Source organism: Mirounga angustirostris, unplaced genomic scaffold (genome assembly GCF_029215605.1).
Source record: "Mirounga angustirostris isolate CCGP_5_RB_7025 unplaced genomic scaffold, mMirAng1.0.hap1 SCAF_2, whole genome shotgun sequence".
In the NCBI taxonomy this organism is placed as follows: Eukaryota; Metazoa; Chordata; class Mammalia; order Carnivora; family Phocidae; genus Mirounga; species Mirounga angustirostris.
This window is the reverse complement of record NW_026991710.1, coordinates 187,879,139-187,897,869: the sequence shown is the minus strand read 5'-3', so window position 1 is coordinate 187,897,869 and position 18,731 is coordinate 187,879,139. Positions and strand designations below refer to the sequence as shown.

Below are 18,731 nucleotides of genomic sequence, written 5' to 3'. Positions count from 1 at the left end.
CCTTTTTCTTTCAAGCTGTCAAACTCTTGTGTGCTCTTCAGGACTCCTGTAAGCTTTGACTTTTTGATCTTCCCAAGCAGGGCTAGGTCGTCTTCCTTCTTTACTCGCCGAGTATCTTGTACATGTGATAATACTTAACCGTTCTATTGTAATTATTTATTTGCAGTTATGGCACCTCCACTATGCTGTGTGCTCTTGAAGAGCTGGTGCCATGACGTCATCCTCTTTGTGTTGCCAGCCTCATAGTAGTTGGCATTTAATAAGTGTTTATTAAATTAATGAATAATGTCCACCTTGAATTTCCCATTACTAGTTTTCTATTGCTGCTGTAACAAATTACCAAGTTAGTGGCTTAAAACAACACAGATTTATCTGAAAGTTCTAGAGGTCAGAGGTCCTAAAATCAAGGTGTTGGCAGGGCTGCATTCCTTCTGGGCTCTAGGGAAAATCCTTGCCTTTGCCCTTTCCAGCTTGCAGAGGCCAGTTGGATTCCTTGGCTCCCAGCTCCCTCCTCCGTCTTCAAAACCAGCAGTGTAGCATCTTCTCATGTTTCTTTTCTCGCCCCCGCTTCCATTGTCCTCTTTTTCTCAGACTCCCTCTTGCCTCCCTCTTTCCCTCATAACCCTCGTGATTACATTGGACCCAACTGGGTAATCCAGTAAAATCTTCCTATTTTAAGATCCTTATCTTAATCACAGCCGTAAAGTCCTCTCTGCCAGGTTAGGCAACATTCTGGGAACTATGATGTGAATATCTTTGGGGAAGGGGGTAGCATGGCATTATTCTGTCTCCCACCTCTAAGAACACCGGAACTCATGCATTACAAAATTTATGTTTGACATATTAAAAATAACAACTTTACTAGGTCATAAAGTTGACCCTGATGTTAATTGTTAATAAAGGTTATATCATTTTGGTTAACTTCCTAGAATTAAGGAGGACTTGGTGGAGCAAGGTGGGGCGAGGGGGAGGCAATATGAATGTCCCAGGTTCTAAAAAAAAAAGGTATCTTAAGAGGTTTGAATTAGGGCGCCTGGGTGGCTCAGTTGGTTAAGCGACTGCCTTCGGCTCAGGTCATGATCCTGGAGTCCCGGGATCGAGTCCCGCATCGGGCTCCCTGCTCGGCAGGGAGTCTGCTTCTCCCTCTGACCCTCCCCCCTCTCATGTGCTCTCTCTCATTCTCTCTGTCTCAAATAAATAAATAAAATCTTTAAAAAAAAAAAAGGTTTGAATTAATGTGTGTGGTTTTTTTTTTTTTTAAAGATTTTATTTATTTATTTGACAGACAGTGAGAGCAGGAACACAAGTAGGGGGAGTGGGAGAAGGAGAAGCAGACTTCCCGCTGAGCAGGGAGCCAGATGCGGGGCTCGATCCTAGGACCCTGGGATCATGACCTAAGCCGAAGGCAGAGGCTTAACGACTGAGCCACCCAGGCGCCCCTAATGTGTGTTTTATTTATTGGGCTACAGTATCATTTCCTAGGCCTTAAAAATTATTTAAAAGTAGTTAATTAAAGTAGAAATTGGCCCAACTTTTTTCCCTTTCTACTCACAACATAACTATTAATTTCTCACAGCCTTCTTCATTGGAGAACCATAAAAACAATTAGTTAATATTTAAAGACTTTGTTATTATCGTTTGAAAGTTTCACTCACAGATGTGCTAACATCGGCCCTCCATGGGCCCTGTTGCTGGCTTGCATTAAAAGAGGGCCCCCCCCCCCCCCCAGGCTGCGAAGGGCTGACAGGCAGGGAGACCTCAGGTCAGATGAGCTTTTGTCTTGTCATCGGGAGTTTAGGCTAAATTTGGCAAGAGGACAGCATCCTTGTGTAAGAGGTAAATAACCAAATTAGGCAATAACGAGGCACCATGTAAGGTGTTTCCATTTGATGGTGTCAGTAATGTGCATATGTCAGAGAAAGCCCGAGTTGGCTGGCATGACATTTTGAGTACCTTAAGGGTTGACTAAAAATTTCTTTTTCCCTACCGTGAAATGTTTTCTTTGGAGACATGAAATAATGGGGAGAAAGAAAAATAATCACCAAATAGTATTATCCTGACTCTAGACTTTTCCTTTTCATTAGTTCCCATAGGAACTTGTCACAGACCTACAGCTGCTTCGCCTCTTTTTATTATAACGGAATATTGAGGACCTGGACAGGGACTTTGTGACCTTGAAAAAGTCATTTAACATCTCTGAGCCTTAGCATTTAAGTCTCTATAAATAATGTATAACTGATAAAGTATTCTTTTTTTGTTCCACTACCGGAGGTAAAACTCTCCTTTCATAGGGAAAATCCTTACATAAGGATTATAAAAACTATTTCTTGTAGTTGTTTTACAGACTGGAGAGAGTGCTAGTGAATGCTTTTGTCTTCGGTGCCCATCTGTTGGAAATGTTGAAGGTGGAGTAGCAACTGGGCATTATATTATCTCCTGGAAGAGGTAAGTTATATCAGCCCTGTCTTTTTTTCCTTGTATGTGCTATTCTCATGTCTTTATTATTTGTCATTGTCATTTAATATTTGAAAGCTTCTTTCAGTCCTAGGGTGAAGACTAGAAGTCACGTGCTATCACTAACCATTTGTCAAAAACACAAAGATTAAAAAGGATCATTAAACTTTCATTTGTATTTGTCACAATTTGTGACCTTATATACTGATGAAATTTTAGCCAAATTAATTCTTATAACAGGACCATTAAAAACATTAGGAAAAACTTCTCTTACTTGCAGTCAGTAGGATTGTTTACATAGAAAACCCAAGTGAATCAACAAATTATTTGCATTATTAAGAGTTCCATCAAGGTTGCTGGATATAACATTCAATATACAAAATCCAGTTGGCTTTCTATATCAGTAATAAACCTCCAGCGATGTACTTTTAAAATAGGTATCATTCAGATGACAACAATAATTATAAGGTAAGTAAGAGTATATCAGATAGAAAACATGTGTCACCATTATGGAGAAAATTATAAAACTTCTAAAACATTAAAGGAAGTTCTTAAATAAATGGGGAAATATACAAAATGGTCTCGGGTAGGATTTGGATAGGTCTAATATTGTTTGTTCTATAGAACCAGTGCAGTTTCCTTCAAAATCCCAAAAGCTTATTTTGGTTTGTTTTTGTAGAATCTGACACTCTTGATCATAAAGTTTCTATGGAAAGGCGAAACCTCAGAAATAGTCAAGATACTCCAGAAGAAAAGCTAGGCAAGGGTACTTGCTCTTCTAAATTCGCAGACTTACTGTAAAGCTACAGTAGTCGTTGCTATGGTATTGGCTTGGGGATTTGTAAATAAGCCAGTGGAAGAGAAGAGGGAGTCTAGAAATAGATCCACAGATCCACACATATGGAAATTATATTTTAGAGAGGTAACATTACAGAGCAGTGGGGAAATGATGAACTGTTTTACAAGTAGTGGTGAACAATTGGGTGTCCATTTGGGAAAAAATTGGATCTCTACAATGTATATAAAAATCACTTCCAGGTATCCTAAAGTTCTAATTGTGGAAAGCAAAACTTTATTACTTTTAGTACAAAATAAGAGAATTGTTTAAGACTTTGGAATAGGGAGAGTTCCTTTAAACAAGACATAAATGTATAAGCCACTAAAATTGATGAATTTGATTTGTTACAATTAAATTTCTTAGTTCATTTAAAAATGCCATGTAGAAAGTGAAAAGACAAAATACAAATTGGGAAAAGCTATTTACAATATGTAAAACTGACAGTGTATTAGAATTCATATCAAGAACTTCTAAAATCTTTAAAAAAAAAAAAAAGAACCTCTACAAATCATAAGAAAAACAAGTCTCCTAACAGAAAGTTGTTGAGCAAAATCTTGAGTATGCAGTGTAAGGGAAAGAGAAGAAGCCAATGGCTAGTAAACATAGGGAGAGAAGCTTGACCTCACTAGGAATCTGAGATTCCGATGTGCTCCCACTAATTTGGAAAAATAAAAAGATTTAACAATGCATGGTTTGTCAAAAGTTACTTTGGAAGACAATGCAGCAGGACCAGGTAAAATTGAAGATGTCTATACCCTCTAGTCATAGAAAAGTCTTAAACATGCACACAAAGGATGTATGTAAGAACGTTCATTGCACCTCTGATTATCATAGTCAGCAGTTAGAAACTAAATATCCATCAACAGGAAAATGGATAAATCGTGGCACAGTCATACAATGGAATGTTGTATTACCAGTGAAAATGAATTAACCAGAGCTATACCTGGTAACTTAATAGTGAGTGAACAAAGCAACTGCAGATATTCAGAATATGAATAAATTGCATGTATATAATGTTGGAAAACATGTGAAACACTGTGTACTTCTTAGGGCTACATACATAATTTGGAAAAGTGTAAAGAAACGCATAGCAATGATAGATACCAAATTCAGGATAGTAGTTACTTCTGGGGAGTGCAAGCAGGAAGGGGTACATGGGAAGATTCAGCTATATTGTTATGTTTTCTTAGGCTGGGAAGTAGATACGTGATATTTTATGTGTTATTTTCTTAGCATGACTCCGTTTTTTTTTTTTTTCATAAATTTTAGAACAGTGGGTAAGATAATATTAAAAATGAGAACGGAAAAATAATGTAGTTTTGTTTTTAAAAAACTTTCTTTTCCCCACTTCTGAATTTACTAAACATTGAAGTTCAGTTTAATTTATGTTTCTAGGAATTAAAGTGGTATTGTGAAGGCGCTGCTTAATTATCCCCTCATGCCACTGTAGTACCAGAGAGACATATTTCTTAGTGATAAAGGGTTAGATGGGTTTTCCTGTTGCTTCTGCTGTACGATAACTTGCACAGAGTGTTGGCTGTTCTGCCTCTAGTTACAGACTCTCCCCAGGGGCTCTCCTTGGTCAGGTAGCAGCCAGCTGGCCCTGTAGTTCCCATTCTAACTGTAACCGAGGGGAAGATACTGACAGTTTCCTAAGGGTGCGCCCTTTTTCTCGGTTAGTGCTGGAATGGCACTGTGTTGGTTGATTCTAACGTATTTTTAGTTCCTCGGTTTCTACTGTGTGCTTCTAGAGTCGTTGTAGTGGTCCGCTTGCAAGTGGTCCCTGCTCAGCTGTGAGCCGGCTGCAGGGTGAGAAGGAGGTCTCTGTCACAGTGTCGGTCACCCACACTGAGAGCCTTTTGCTACCAAACACTGGGTTCGGTGGTGCGCCCCCTGGCGTGCTCGGTTCACCCTCCGCCACTGGGGCCAAGCAGCAGCCGTGGGTCATGGCATTTGTGCGTTGGAAACGTTCAAACCACAAGCAGGATTCCAAAAGCTTTTCACGAAACAGCTTCCGTTAGTAAAGTTCTAGAAAATGTAGAAGTAATTTCTGTTTCCTTTGGAACACGCCGGTGCACATACACATTTCCTGTTTTTAACTTTTCGCGGGAAGCCTGGGTTTGAAAGCTGCCCTTTTCTGCCGCAGGACCTCAGCCGTGGGGAATGTCCCTGTCATCAGTACTGCCATCACTCTGCCACACGTGATCGTAGAAAACATTCCTCTCCACGTGAACGCAGGTAACGCAGGCATCAGATTGTACTTGAGGAAGAGAATCCAGGAAGAATACCTATTTTAGCTTCTAAGGTTTAAAAAATTCTATTGTAAAAAATGCCCAGCATTTACAGAAGTAGATTCTGACCAGTCCTGTTTCATCTGTACCTCTGCATACGCCTCCGACTCCCCTTATTTTAAAGCAGATCCCAGCTATTATTTCATCTATAAATATTTCTGTCTGCATCTTTAATGTTAGTGGTTATTTTTCTAAACATAACACAATTCTGTTATCATCACTGACCCTCTCCCCTCTCATACTGTTTCTCTCTCGCGCTCTCAAATAACTAAATACATACATAAATAAAATCTTTAAAAATTAGGAATAATTTCTTAATATTATCAAATTCCAGTGTCGCAATTTCCCTGGTCGACTCTGAAGGTTCTTTAGATTGTTTTAAGGTCTCGCGTTGCAGCTGATGGATGTCTCGTACTTTTGAAATCTATGCTCGGGAAGACCCCCCCTCTCTACTCCATCACGTCCTTCACCACCACTGCCTGCCCCTCTTCCCTGCTGTTCATCTGTTAAAGAAATGGAGTCGGGTGTCCTGTAGAGCTTCCCATAGTCTGGATTTTGCTGATTGCGTTGTAATCATTTTTGAGGGTCCCTGGGAGTTGGTGGTGAGATCTATAGTCTTGATCAGATTCAGGTTCAAGTGTTTGGCAAGAATACTTCATAGCTAATGGTGTGTGCTCCCATCAGGAGGCACGTGATGCCTATCATTCCTTCTTGAACTGTGATGGATATTTAGGGAAATGTTTTATAGACTTGAAAAGTTCCTAAAATATAATTCACCTCCTGATAGCCACGACTCTTTCTAGGCCAATCAGCTTTAGAAGGAGACTTGATTCTTTTGGGCCTGTTTTATCATAGTCCCATGGGCTGTTGTCCAATCAAAGAATTTTCTTATTTAGCGAGAGTGAGTATTATCACTAATTTAAATAATCCTATGTCTACGGAATGAGATTCATTTACAAAAAGAACTCATAAATGGTGAACTATTTTTTTAACCAAAAGAAATGTGGCCTCTTTCTCTGCAGATCTGCCATCATTTGGGCGTGTCAGAGAATCCTTACCTGTCAAGTATCACCTACAGAACAAGACTAACTTAGTTCAAGATGTAGAGATTTCTGTGGAGCCCAGTGATGCCTTCATGTTCTCAGGTCTTAAACAGGTATAGGTCATATCTCATTGGGTTGCTTATGTAGATAGAGAAGTGTGGCCAGGAAATGGAGAGCTATATATAAGTTTTTACAAACGAACTGATAAGGCTGATTGTGGTCCCTATTATTTTGATAGGAAATTTTTAGCCACTTTTAGTATATGTGCTGCCAAAGTGAGCACTTTTAGCCACTTTTAAAGATTAAGTATAATTCATATAGAGGTGGATTAAGTGGGTAACCCTTTTCACATTGAGATCATACGTGTAAGTTCTTTCTTTTTATAAAACAAGAATTTACAAATCCTTGGACTGTAATAGGATTCCTGAAAATTTTAGATTTCCCTTTTATTACTACTGAGTGTATGTGTGTGTGTGAGTGTGTGTATTTGTGTCTTTTAACTGGAGGCCTAGAGGCCTTACTACCCATATTAAAAGCCTGATTCTCTGGGGCGCCTGGCTGGGTCAGTCGGAAGAGCATGCATCTCTTGATCTTGGGGTCATGAGTTCAAGCCCCATGTTGGGTGTGGAGCCTACTTAGAAAAAAAAAAAAAAAGCCTGATTTCTCTTCTGAACGATCAGTGAACCTTTTTAGAGATTTTTGATCTTGCACAGAATTTACTCATCTTTGGCACAGTTAGACACGATTTTATATTTAAAATAAAAAATCGTTCAGGTGTTTTGATTCACTCATTCAAATCAGAGGTGGAAAAGTTCCTCATGTTTTTGAATGGAACATACACTTTCGGGCAAAACCGTATTTCAGTGAGAATTCTGTCTTCTACTGTCAAAGTGGGTAACAGACACCACTCAATAGTCAGTGAATACTTTTCATCAACGAGGACATAACTAGAAGAACAAATGTGTCCTAATACTCAGAAGTGTCTACCTGGACTAGTCATCTGTGCTGTACATATTCTGAATGCTATGTTTGTTGTTAAATGTAAAATAGAATTATATATGAAACATACTGTAAGTCCATTCACTAATTTAAGTCTATAACATAGAATACATATCATATTAGCTCTTATATATTGGTACACGACATATTATCTTTGACACATGAACATACTATATGTACTCATTTGCAAATGAGGAAGCTTCTCTAGAGTGTCCTGATCTTTTTCACATATTGATTTATAAAAATATATGATGACAAACATCCTTTTTTCCCCTGACATCATTTACCTCGCCACAAAGATCCCCTAAAAGAAAACACCGGAAACAACTAGTTTGTCTTATGTTGACGTAATGTATACAAAGATACCTTTCTACCAGTTATCTCATAACATACTGTGACTGTAAAAAATCTACCTGGTCTCAGACACAAAATCTTGATCCACGTCGTGTTCCCCTTTTTAAGCTGGTGCAAGTTGCTGTTTAGATCTTGGTAGAAATCACACACATTTTTTTAATGCATTTATTATCTGTGTAGTCCCCATGTCATCCTGATTCAGCCCTGTATTTTAGAATCTGTCTGGAAGGTGGAATAAGGAGAGAGAGAACATTTCACCAGAAAGATTTGGGTGTCCACTCACTTGTGAATAATTAAGGGGTGACACCGTGAGGATGCTGTAAGCGTGTACATTTGATTGTCTTTCTCTACAACTTGTTATGCTATAGATTCGATTACGGATCCTCCCTGGCACCGAACAGGAAATGTTATATAATTTCTACCCTCTGATGGCTGGATACCAGCAACTGCCGTCTCTCAACGTCAACCTGCTTAGATTTCCTCACTTCACAAATCAACTGCTCAGGCGTTTTATACCTACCAGTATTTTTGTAAAGGTAAGGCTTAGAAATTGTCCGCTTTTTAAGTCTCCTGTCTTGAAAACAAACCAGAGGTATTTCTTTCACATAAGCTTCACTAAACAGTATTTTGGGACTGATAGCTTTGATTGTTCTGATATGAGTTTGGCGGTATTGCTGTTCCATTTCTGTAAAGTTGCTATTATTTCACAGAATCTAATTTCAAAGGTTTTCATTCCCTTAGGTGGATAATGATTTACCTTCGCAGGATCCTTTGACGTGTTTTTTCTTTGGCTTAGTAAAGTATGTTTTTACATTGTAGTTAGTTTGTAACTAGCTTTTAGTCAAAATGGATCCGCTTTCTAAACATGATCCTTGAATGTTCCTAATTCTCTGTGTAATACTGGACTGGGGCCTTTTCTGAAAATGATCCTGTGTCAGAAGCTGTACTCGGGTTGAATGTTTTGATGTTTTACACGGGGACCATGTCCAGGTTCCTGGGGTAAAGGAATGTGTAGGATGGTCATGGTCGGTGTGGGGGAGAGCGAACCAGGCTGCGCGGGAGGTTCATTCAGCACAGCGCTCACCTCCACTGAAGCTGTTCTCACTGCCTAACATTAAGGCTTCCCTCCAGCTGGTTGTGGCTTCCTCTAACTCCGGTATACATGGATATATATGCGTCCTGTGCACCGTCTTCTGTTTTAACTTTATACTCACTTTTGGAAGGACATGTCACATTGCTTCTTCTTGCCTCTTTTGTGTCTGTCTTATTCAAGTTTGGAGGAACTGTCCCTTCTTTACATAATCTGGGATGGGGTAAATGATAAATTAGTCTGTGTTAATGTATCCTTTATAATCTTCCTAGCTTTTTTTATCTTTCCATCTGCAAAACAATAATTTATTAACGTTTCCAAGCACCATACTTGTAAATTGTAAAAGAAAAATCTCATACTTACAGATCTCCTGTGTTTAAACAGTGGCTTTTTAAAAAGACTTACTGTTTTTTTAGAGCAGTTTTAAGTTCATAGTAAAATTGAGAGGAAAGTACAGAGATGTCCCACATAACCTCTGCCCACGCCAACAGCAGTTTATTTTTATTTTTTAATATTTTTAATTTTTAATTTTTATTTTTTTTAAAGATTTTATTTATTTATTTGAGAGAGAGAATGAGAAAGAGAGAGCATGAGAGAGGGGAGGGTCAGAGGGAGAAGCAGACTCCCTGCCGAGCAGGGAGCCCCATGCGGGACTCGATCCTGGGACTCCAGGATCATGACCTGAGCCGAAGGCAGTCGCTTAACCAACTGAGCCACCCAGGCGCCCAATATTTTTAATTTTTAATTTAATTTAATTTTTTAAATTTTTTAAAAAGATTCTATTTGTTAGAGAGAGAGTGTGTGCACACAAGCAGGGGGTGGGAGAAGGGCCAGAGGGAGAAGCAGACTCCCCGCTGAGCAGGGAGCCCAACTTGGGGCTCGATCCTGGGATCATGACCTGAGCCGAAGGCAGACGCTTAACCCGCTGAGCCACCCAGGCGCCCCAGCTGTGGCTTTTTAAACATTTCCACCTGTTCACATTCACAGGCCACGTCTGTTGCTGTTCCTCCTGTCATGTCTGAGGTCACCCTGCAGGGGAAAGGTCTTAAGACCCGGGTGGGGAGCAGTGGCGGCATGAGTGACCTCCTGAAGTGTGCTATTCCCAAATTCAGAAGTACAGCTTTAGTTACGTGGGAGTAGGTGTCCACATAGACAGAGCTGCACAAACATCGCCTGTTTGAGATGTGAGAGTTGATCATTTTGGAGAATCAGGATTTCGGGTCCACCGATGAATCTCATTCCTTTCCCTGTAGGGCTCGGTACACCCAACCTAATCCCAGCTCATGCTAGTTCAGTCTTCTGACGTTCTTCCACAGTAAACCTCTTCTGGGTAGTGCTTAAATCCATTAGGAAAGGTTCCAGGAAAATAAACATTTGTAAGTTTTAGCATAGCTTGCATGCCTTTTCCTAACTGCCATGCTCTTTTTTCTAAATACAAGTACTACCTTCTAGTAACTTGACTGCTGCCGAAAAAGTTGGCTGGGATCCTCAGAGCCGGCTCCTTTATCAGCTGGGAAATCTTAGAGTGACAGTTGTTTGACCTGTCACACTAAGGACGGTGACTGAGGATTACCCTTTTCCCACTTAGTGAAGTCTTACTGACTCAAGTTGTACATCCCTTCACACCTTTACTAAACTCGAGAGCTGTGCTATTCCAGTACGGTAGCCACTACTCATGTGAGCCCTACTGAGATGTAAATGACAATTAGTTAGAATTGAATTTAAGAGTGAGTTAGTTGCACTAGCCGCACTTGAAGTGCCCAGTAATCAGTGTGACAGGTGACTCCCATGTTGGACAGCACTAACTAGCGCTTTTCCCTCATCACGGAAAGTTCTCTTGGACAGTGCTGCCCTACTTCAAGGCCGGATTAATATTTTTATTCCTTTGAAAAGTAGATTCCAGTTTTCTGATTGCATGATGTTCTTGTCTTCTGTCCCTGTTGGTAAAGCTGTGTTTGGTAAGGATATAATCAGGTTGAGCGATTACTCCGTTTCTTTTTTTTTTTTTAAGATTTTATTTTATTTATTAGAGAGAGAGAGAGCACAAGCAGGGAGAGGGGCAGAGGAAGAGGGAGAAGCAGACTCCCCGCTGAGCAGGGAGCCAGACGCGGGGCTCGGTCTCAGGACCCGGGGATCATGACCTGAGCCGAAGGCAGACGCTGAACCGACTGAGCCACGCAGGTGCCCCCATTATTCCGTTTCTGAAACTGAACATCCTCTATCAGTACTAAAGATTATGTGAAGTACGAAAGACCAAGCACCTGTTCTTTAGTTCATTCCGTTCCTGCCTTGAATGTCAGAGGCCTAACTTACACACGTATGCATGCATACACACACACACGTATACGTATGTACGCACACATACACACTCACACACATACATGCGTAAAACATACTGAAAGCAGGAGTGCTCCCTCCCTGTCTCAGGGAGTCTCACCCGAACCATTCTGCTTCAAGCCCAGCCAGTGGCTTTTGGTGATGATGTTGTAACACTGTTCTATTTCATGTCCTGAATACCATCTCATGCTTTTCCCACAAAGGTCTGCTAATGTACATCTGCTTAGTAAGATTATTTGCAAGAATTTCATTTTTTCAGGGCGTCTGGGTGGCTCAGTTGTTAAGCAACTGCCTTCGGCTCAGGTCATGGTCCCAGGGTCCTGGGATCGAGTCCCATATCGGGCTCTCTCCTCTGCGGGAAGCCTGCTTCTCCCTCTCCCACTCCCCCTGCTTGTGTTCCCTCTCTCACTGTGTCTCTCTCTGTCAAATAAATAAATAAAATCTTAAAAAAAAAAAAAAAGAATTTCATTTTTTCAGTTCCTTGATGACTCCCTGAGGTATTGCTAACCTGTCAGAAGTTTTACCCCTAAGCACAGTCACGATAACTTTTATTCATTCGTAGCCTTTACTCTTGTGATATGATGTTTTAAGTTTTTTTTCAGTGACCTTAGGGAAAGGGAAATTTTTGTTTTTATCTGCTGCTTCCATCCTTATAGTGTTCATTGTTAGATATTCTAGTTCATTGTGAATTGCTCTTTCTTACAAACAGGAGATTGGGAGGCCTTGAATCCCCAAGGAACTTGTCTATTAGCTCAGGTTTGTGGCCTTCTTCAAGTGTGGGATGCAGGAGGGCCCTGAGCAAGAGAGAAAATAAAACTATCCCTGAAGCAGGGATGGCAAATGGGTTCCCTTTCACACGCTCCCGGCGCGCGATCAGTAGCTGCTTGGACCCAGGGTGGAGAGAATTAGTGACTAGTTAAATGAGGCGGATTCAGCCAGTGGAGGTATGCGGTCGTCTGGCAGTGTCGGTGTCTGGGGGCAGAGGGGACAGGGGCAGCACCTTGGCCCTGCAGCTTGCCCCCCCACCCCCCAGGTTCAAGTGAAGCGAGAAGGTGGGATGAAAGAAGGAGAGAAACAACTGTGATTTTGATACTTGCACCCGTTTATTCCATTTTTATGAAACAGTTTCAAGAATTTCGAGATCTTTTCAATTAATAGAGCTTTTGTTGTTACTGTCCTATAAACCCATCTTGTTTCCCCTCTTTCAAGCCACAGGGCCGGCTCGCGGATGATACCTCTATTGCTGCCGCGTGAAGTTCAAGACTGGCCCTCGGCTGTTCTTACAGAGAAGGTGGACGGAGCTGTAGAAGCTTTTCATTGTGAACTGTAGCTTTGATCATGGTAAAAGTTAATCTTTTCTATTTTTTAATGGATGTTATACCAACTCTTCAGAGGAACTCATGCTTAAAATATTAGGAAAATCTATCCTCTCTTGTAGTTTCACTAATAAATATTTGAAATCGCTCAGTGTGACATGGTAGGATGTCTGACCATTGTTATTGTTGGAAGTCGTTTTATGAATAGTAGGTTCTTAAAGTAAGTGATTCGCATGTGCAGTATCAGAGGAAAAGGGAGCCTCCCAAACAGGACTGGCCATGGGGAGGAAAGTGCACCTAAGCTGCCCCAGGGAAGTTCCGGATCCCAGTGCGTCGCTTTCAAAGTTGGCTGAACCGGAGATCAGCCCATCCTCGTACATTGAATTGAGTGCTCAGAATCCATGCATCCCGACTCGTAAGCAGTTGTGTGACTGATCCAGAAGATTTCCAGAAAGTTTTAATCAAAGCAATTTAATGTGTCTAAAAAAATCTCTGCTTAGTGTCAAAACATGTGAAAGAGGTGCCGTTTGCAGCCAAAACGTGGATCATTTATGAAGCAGGTTTGTATTTGTAAGTGTGTTGACAGATCTTCGTCTCTAAGAATCCAAGCTACAGGGAGGTGATTATAAGCTTAATTTCTTAAACTAAAAGTTTTGGGAAAGGATGCAAGTTCTAAATGAGAGCTTTTAGTTATATTGTGCTGTTTCAAAAGGACTATTTAAAACTCTTGGAAATTCATGTAAATAAAAATCATATTGTGACCATTTTCTTCTGTTAAAATATCTTAATTTAAAGCTTACCGGATTTCATGGAAAATTTTATTATTTAAAAGTGTAGGAGTTGTAAAAAGGAAATAGTGATGTAAATAAATACGTTCTCTTTCAAGGACACTTATGTGTATCTTTCATTTATTTTGAACTTGTTTGATTTCAGCTTCACAAAGCCGCTTTTACTAAGAATACTGTTGTATGAGGTCTAGGGAGAGCATAGGACTGGAAATTGGGAGATCTGCGTTCTAGAACAGGCTCTCCTAGCCTTCGGGGAGACTTGGACAATGGAACGGGCTCTCTGTCTCAGGAGGACACAGGTTCCCTTCATTCTCGGCTTTTCAGGTAGAGACCACAGGAGCTTGTCTCCACAGTCAGATTGTCCAGGATCAGATCCCAGCTCTGCTGCTTGCTGGGGACGTGCTGTTCAAGTTACCCACCCTCTGCATATCTCAGTCTTCTTGTCTGTAAGGTATAGATGATGGTAATACCCGTCTCCTAGCCTTATTAGGAGGATAATAACAATACAGGAGAAGAGCTTGGGAACAGCGGCTGACCCCCAGTAGTGCTCAACCAGGGACATCTGTATTATTATTATTATTATTTTTAATGGGAAGGCTGAAAAGAATATGCCTGCGTCTACTGGAAGGTCTGTGTTACCAGAATGTGTCAGTGTTTGTATAGTTGAGTACATACATGAGTACAGATATGTGTATATGTGTAAATGTCTAAAACTGAAACAAGATCATGAAATACTTACATATGCTCATATGCTCATATATTTTATATCCTCTTCTGTTTTGTTACAAAACATCCCTAGTGTAACCTACCAAACTGACTTCCTGACCCACTAATGGGATATAATCTGCAGCTTGAAAAATTCACAGGTTCCTTTGAATGTGAAGATGGTCTGGTGCAGGGCTTATGTAATAAAGATCTCAGATGTTCACACTGCCATCGTCAAACACGAAGTAGGTGTTAGAATGAATCAATCACCGGCATGCACCTTAAAATTATTAGCATTGACGTCCGTGTGGTCTGTGTAACTCTGCTACTCTAAATACACCAAATAAACAGCTCTGTGCTTTCCCTCGATCGTCCTCAGAGTTGGCAATAGAACATCCCTTTCCCAACTGGGACTTCTCCCATATCATGAATTCTACTGTGAATATATTCTGTTTTCTTATTTTTAAATTGAAAATTTTAATTCAAAAACACATGAAATCGGGCGCCTGGGTGGCTCAGTCGTTAAGCGTCTGCCTTCGGCTCAGGTCATGATCTCAGGGTCCTGGGATCGAGTCCCACATCGGGCTCCTTGCTCGGCAGGAAGCCTGCTTCTCCCTCTCCCACTCCCCCTGCTTGTGTTCCTACTCTCGCTATCTCTCTCTGTCAAATAAATAAATAAAAATCTTTAAAAAAAACCCCAAAAAACAAAAATACATGAAATCATCATCTTCCCTGGGTCCAACAAATCAAAACTCACCGTGTTGCAGGAGCTGTTAATGAACTCAAGTTACAGGTGTTGGGGAGAAGCTCCTGGCCTTTCCCTTCCTGCCTCCGGGCCATCAGCCACCATCATTGTCCGCATGAAAGTCTCTTACCTTCTGTATTTTACTGCATGCCATCTGGTTCTCAATATTGCTCTCTACCAGCCTAACACACCAGTCGGGGATACGTTTTTAATAAAGCATTATAAATTTGGGGGAGGGATACACTGAAGTTTGACCTCCAGTATCATGAAGGTAAGCACTCGATAATCAGAGATGAGATTATCGAGTGTCAAGTGTGAGGAAGAGGAGGATGATAATATCTGGGGGAGAAAAAATTCTTAATTTGCCTAATTTTGTATTTTACGGTCCTAAAAGTTATATTTGCCATTTCAACTCCGTTTTCTTCATAAAGTCTTAGGTTCCTTATCCTTGAATTCTTTAAAAGGTTTTATGGAGCATGACTCCTAGAGTGGATTTTTTAAAAAATGTTTTCCATGTTACTTGAAGGAGGGATTCTTTTGTTTTAATTCAGTCCTTTCTCTCATGGCCCATATTATATCTCCACCCAGAATATAAAACGTCTTCCAGTCGATACTGTCCCTGATAATAGCTGTTAAGAATTCTGAGTTGGGGGGCGCCTGGGTGGCTCAGTTGGTTAAGCGACTGCCTTCGGCTCAGGTCATGATCCTGGAGTCCCGGGATCAAGTCCCGCATCGGGCTCCCTGCTCGGCGGGGACCTGCTTCTCCCTCTGACCCTAACCCCTCTCATGTACTCTGTCTCTCATTCTTTCTCTCTCAAATAAATAAATAAAATCTTTAAAAAAAAAAAAAGAATTCTGAGTTGGGATTCCCACGTTGGCACTGTAATGAGTGACAGGCTGCTTTTCAGTGGAAAAGTCAGGCTTACCCTTCTAATGGGGAGGGCTCATGTCCCAGCAAATACCTTTCTGAAGCTCCCCCTCTTGACCTAAAACCCCTGAAAAAGCACCTTAAGTGTCCCAACTCCTAGTGTAGACAATACTTAGGGATGAGTTGTATTAATGGTACAGTAAATACATAGCTGTGACTATAATTTTCAAGAAGCAGTGATGTGTAGCATTAGTGATGAGAGTGTTAAATGAGTACGTGACACCAGATAGGGATGTGCACTTTCTCCTGCCCCCTCCCCTTTTTCTCATGCTGTAAATCCTCTCTAACGGAAGTGTTATGAATGGATGCTAAGTTAAAAATCATGGACCCTGTGCATTAAGATATATAAGAAAACATTCACATTTTATTTTATTATCCTGGCATTTCAGATGCCTTTTTTTTCCATGCATATGGATTTGTTTTGAAACATGTTTCACAAATGATACTCATGCCATCCTTTGGTGAGCTCCCAAAATATCTTCCTTTTATTTTAGCAAACAATGCCATTCTCAGACACATCTGAGCCCCAGAAGACTCCCTAAATGAGTATAAAATCCCATGTTTTCGTGAAAAATAAATTCATTGCGTAATTATACTCAGGTTTTCTCCAAAGATCCCATTTGTGAGAAACTTTCTCTTCCACTCAATTTCCTCATGCCTGTGTCTGCTTTCTGAAGCATGTTTTACCAGACAGGGAAGTAGAAGCGAAGTCAAAGCATTTTTAAAAAATTCTGTTTTCTCTCCAATTACTGAAAGAACTCGTAGCAACGTAGAAGTTTATTTTTTATTTATGTAATTGCAACCCTTATTCAAGGTATCAGCATGCGTGGCAAATGGGATCTTGCAAATATTATCTTTATTAGGTTGGGCAAGATTTCTAAACTATGTGTGTTTCCCAAGTGATGATTGCCAACATTTATTCAGTGCTGTCATGTGCCAGCGATGTTCTTACCTTACCTCTTTAATACCCCCAATAGCCTAATGTGTAGGAAACATTTTAAAGATGTGTAAACTGAGGCACAGAGAGCCAGTGGTCTGGTTTTCTCTTGCTGCAGAACAGATCACCCCAATAGTTGACGGTTTAAAACAACAGTCATGATCTTCCACGGTCATAGTGGGTCAGGGATTCGGGAGGGGCGTGGCTGTGCAGTTCTGGCTTGGGGTCACTCAGGCGATTGTGGTCCGACCATAACCGGTTAGAATAGGCGGGAATGGAACCAGGAGCTGAAGCGGGAGGGGGCTAGCTGGGAGTCTGTGCTCATCGAGTCTCGGGACCTTTCCAGGGGTCTGGGGGCTCCAGCGGGAGGGCCCCAGGCAGCAAGGTGGAAACCACCCCGCCTTTTGTGACCTCACCTGGGCTACCACGTAACAGCACTTCCACCGTGGCCACAAGCCCACCCAGCTTCAAGAGGAGGGAACATAAACTCTACCTCCAGATGGCGAAATGGGAAGAACACTGTGGGACAGGAGAAACTGCCACCGGCTCCGGAACATACAGTCTGTCATACCAGCGACACCACAAGTGGGGGCAGAGCTGGCATTCAAGTCCAGGCACTGCACGCAGCCACCATTCTAACGCTGCAGGTGCTTGGTCCTAAATAATGAGTCTTGGGCTGAGCATGTTTTTGATGACTGAGGCATTGTGCATTCTGTGAGTTAAGACCTATGTTCTTTTTTTTTTTTTTTTTTTAAGATTTTATTCATTTATTTGACAGCACAAGCAGGGGGAGCAGGAGAGGGAGAAGCAGGCTCCCCCCTGAGCAGGGAGGCCAACACGGGGCTTGATCCCAGGACCCCAGGAGCATGACCCAAGCCAAAGACAGACGCTTAACCCATTGAGCCACCCAGGTGCCCCAAGACCTATGTTCTTAAGTCTATGGCAATAAAGCAGCTGCCCTTACTCACACATTTGAATTCCAAGTGTTTCCTGACCACGTACCATGGGCCAGTTTCCGTGCTGGTTGCTGAAGCCATAAAGGACACCCCATTCTTGCAGACCAACGGGGGAAAATGCCATTGCAAATAAATTCCACTACAAGGTGATAAATGCAGAAGTGGGTGTAAGACTGGTGAACTGATGGGTGTCTGGGATTTGTTTTAAAGTGTTCCGGGGGCGGGGGGGGGTAGTGGTGGTGGAAAGAAACAAACTAGGTCAGAGAGAAATGGATGACATAAGATTTGAAAAGTGTTGGTAATTGCTAAAGGTGGGTAAATGGGTGCCTGGGGGGCCCATTTCTTTCTATTTTTGGATATGTCTGAAAATGCACGCGATTAAAGAAATACTAAAAAAACAAGGGAGAAAGGAACCACGGTGGAGGTGAACATAAGGTGGAGGTGAGGAAGCTGCAGGGAGGCCAGGGCTCCTCCAGGAGCAACATCAGAGTTGCTTTCATATTTGTAATAAAATGATTGTGCTTCTCTTGTATGGAAATGCATTTTCATTATCCTTGAACAGATACTGTTAGGAGAGTGAGTTTGGGAGGACATATAAAAGTTGGTAAAATAAAGCAGGGAAGAGCTTTGCGGGTGATGAAGGGTATGCTGGCTGGCATCCACTTCTTCCAGCACCGTGGCATGCCAAGTGGTTTGAGCGTAGGCTTGTCAGCTATTGAGTCAGCTAGCATGTTTTCCTACCTGCGAGGTTCACATTCGGTGATAAGAGAATCGGAGGGGAGAGAATGAAACTCACCACTGCTCCTGGGGAACAGGGCTTTTTCCATGGGCATTCAAGGACTTCGGGGATGAAGCTTGTCTTCTTTTCAGTTTTAAAATGCTCATCAGATTGAAGAACTGTATCGTTTGAAAACTGATCTTGGGTGATCATCAACAACCATTGCCTCAGC

The 18,731-nt window shown here is 41.5% G+C and overlaps 1 protein-coding gene across 4 annotated transcripts in view; it reads left to right on the top strand.

The window, feature by feature from the left end:
• TRAPPC11 (trafficking protein particle complex subunit 11) overlaps positions 1-13,610 on the top strand; it is a 48,175-nt gene extending 34,565 nt beyond the window's left edge. For all 4 annotated transcript variants that reach the window (XM_045879623.3, XM_045879622.3, XM_045879624.3 and 1 more), the window contains 5 exons: positions 2,334-2,445; positions 5,439-5,530; positions 6,606-6,739; positions 8,348-8,515; positions 12,616-13,610. In XM_045879623.3, coding sequence (XP_045735579.1) covers positions 2,334-2,445; positions 5,439-5,530; positions 6,606-6,739; positions 8,348-8,515; positions 12,616-12,660 — 551 coding nt within the window. In that variant the 3' untranslated portion in view covers positions 12,661-13,610. The remainder of the gene's footprint in view (positions 1-2,333; positions 2,446-5,438; positions 5,531-6,605; positions 6,740-8,347; positions 8,516-12,615) is intronic.
• The last annotated feature ends 5,121 nt before the right edge of the window (positions 13,611-18,731 follow it).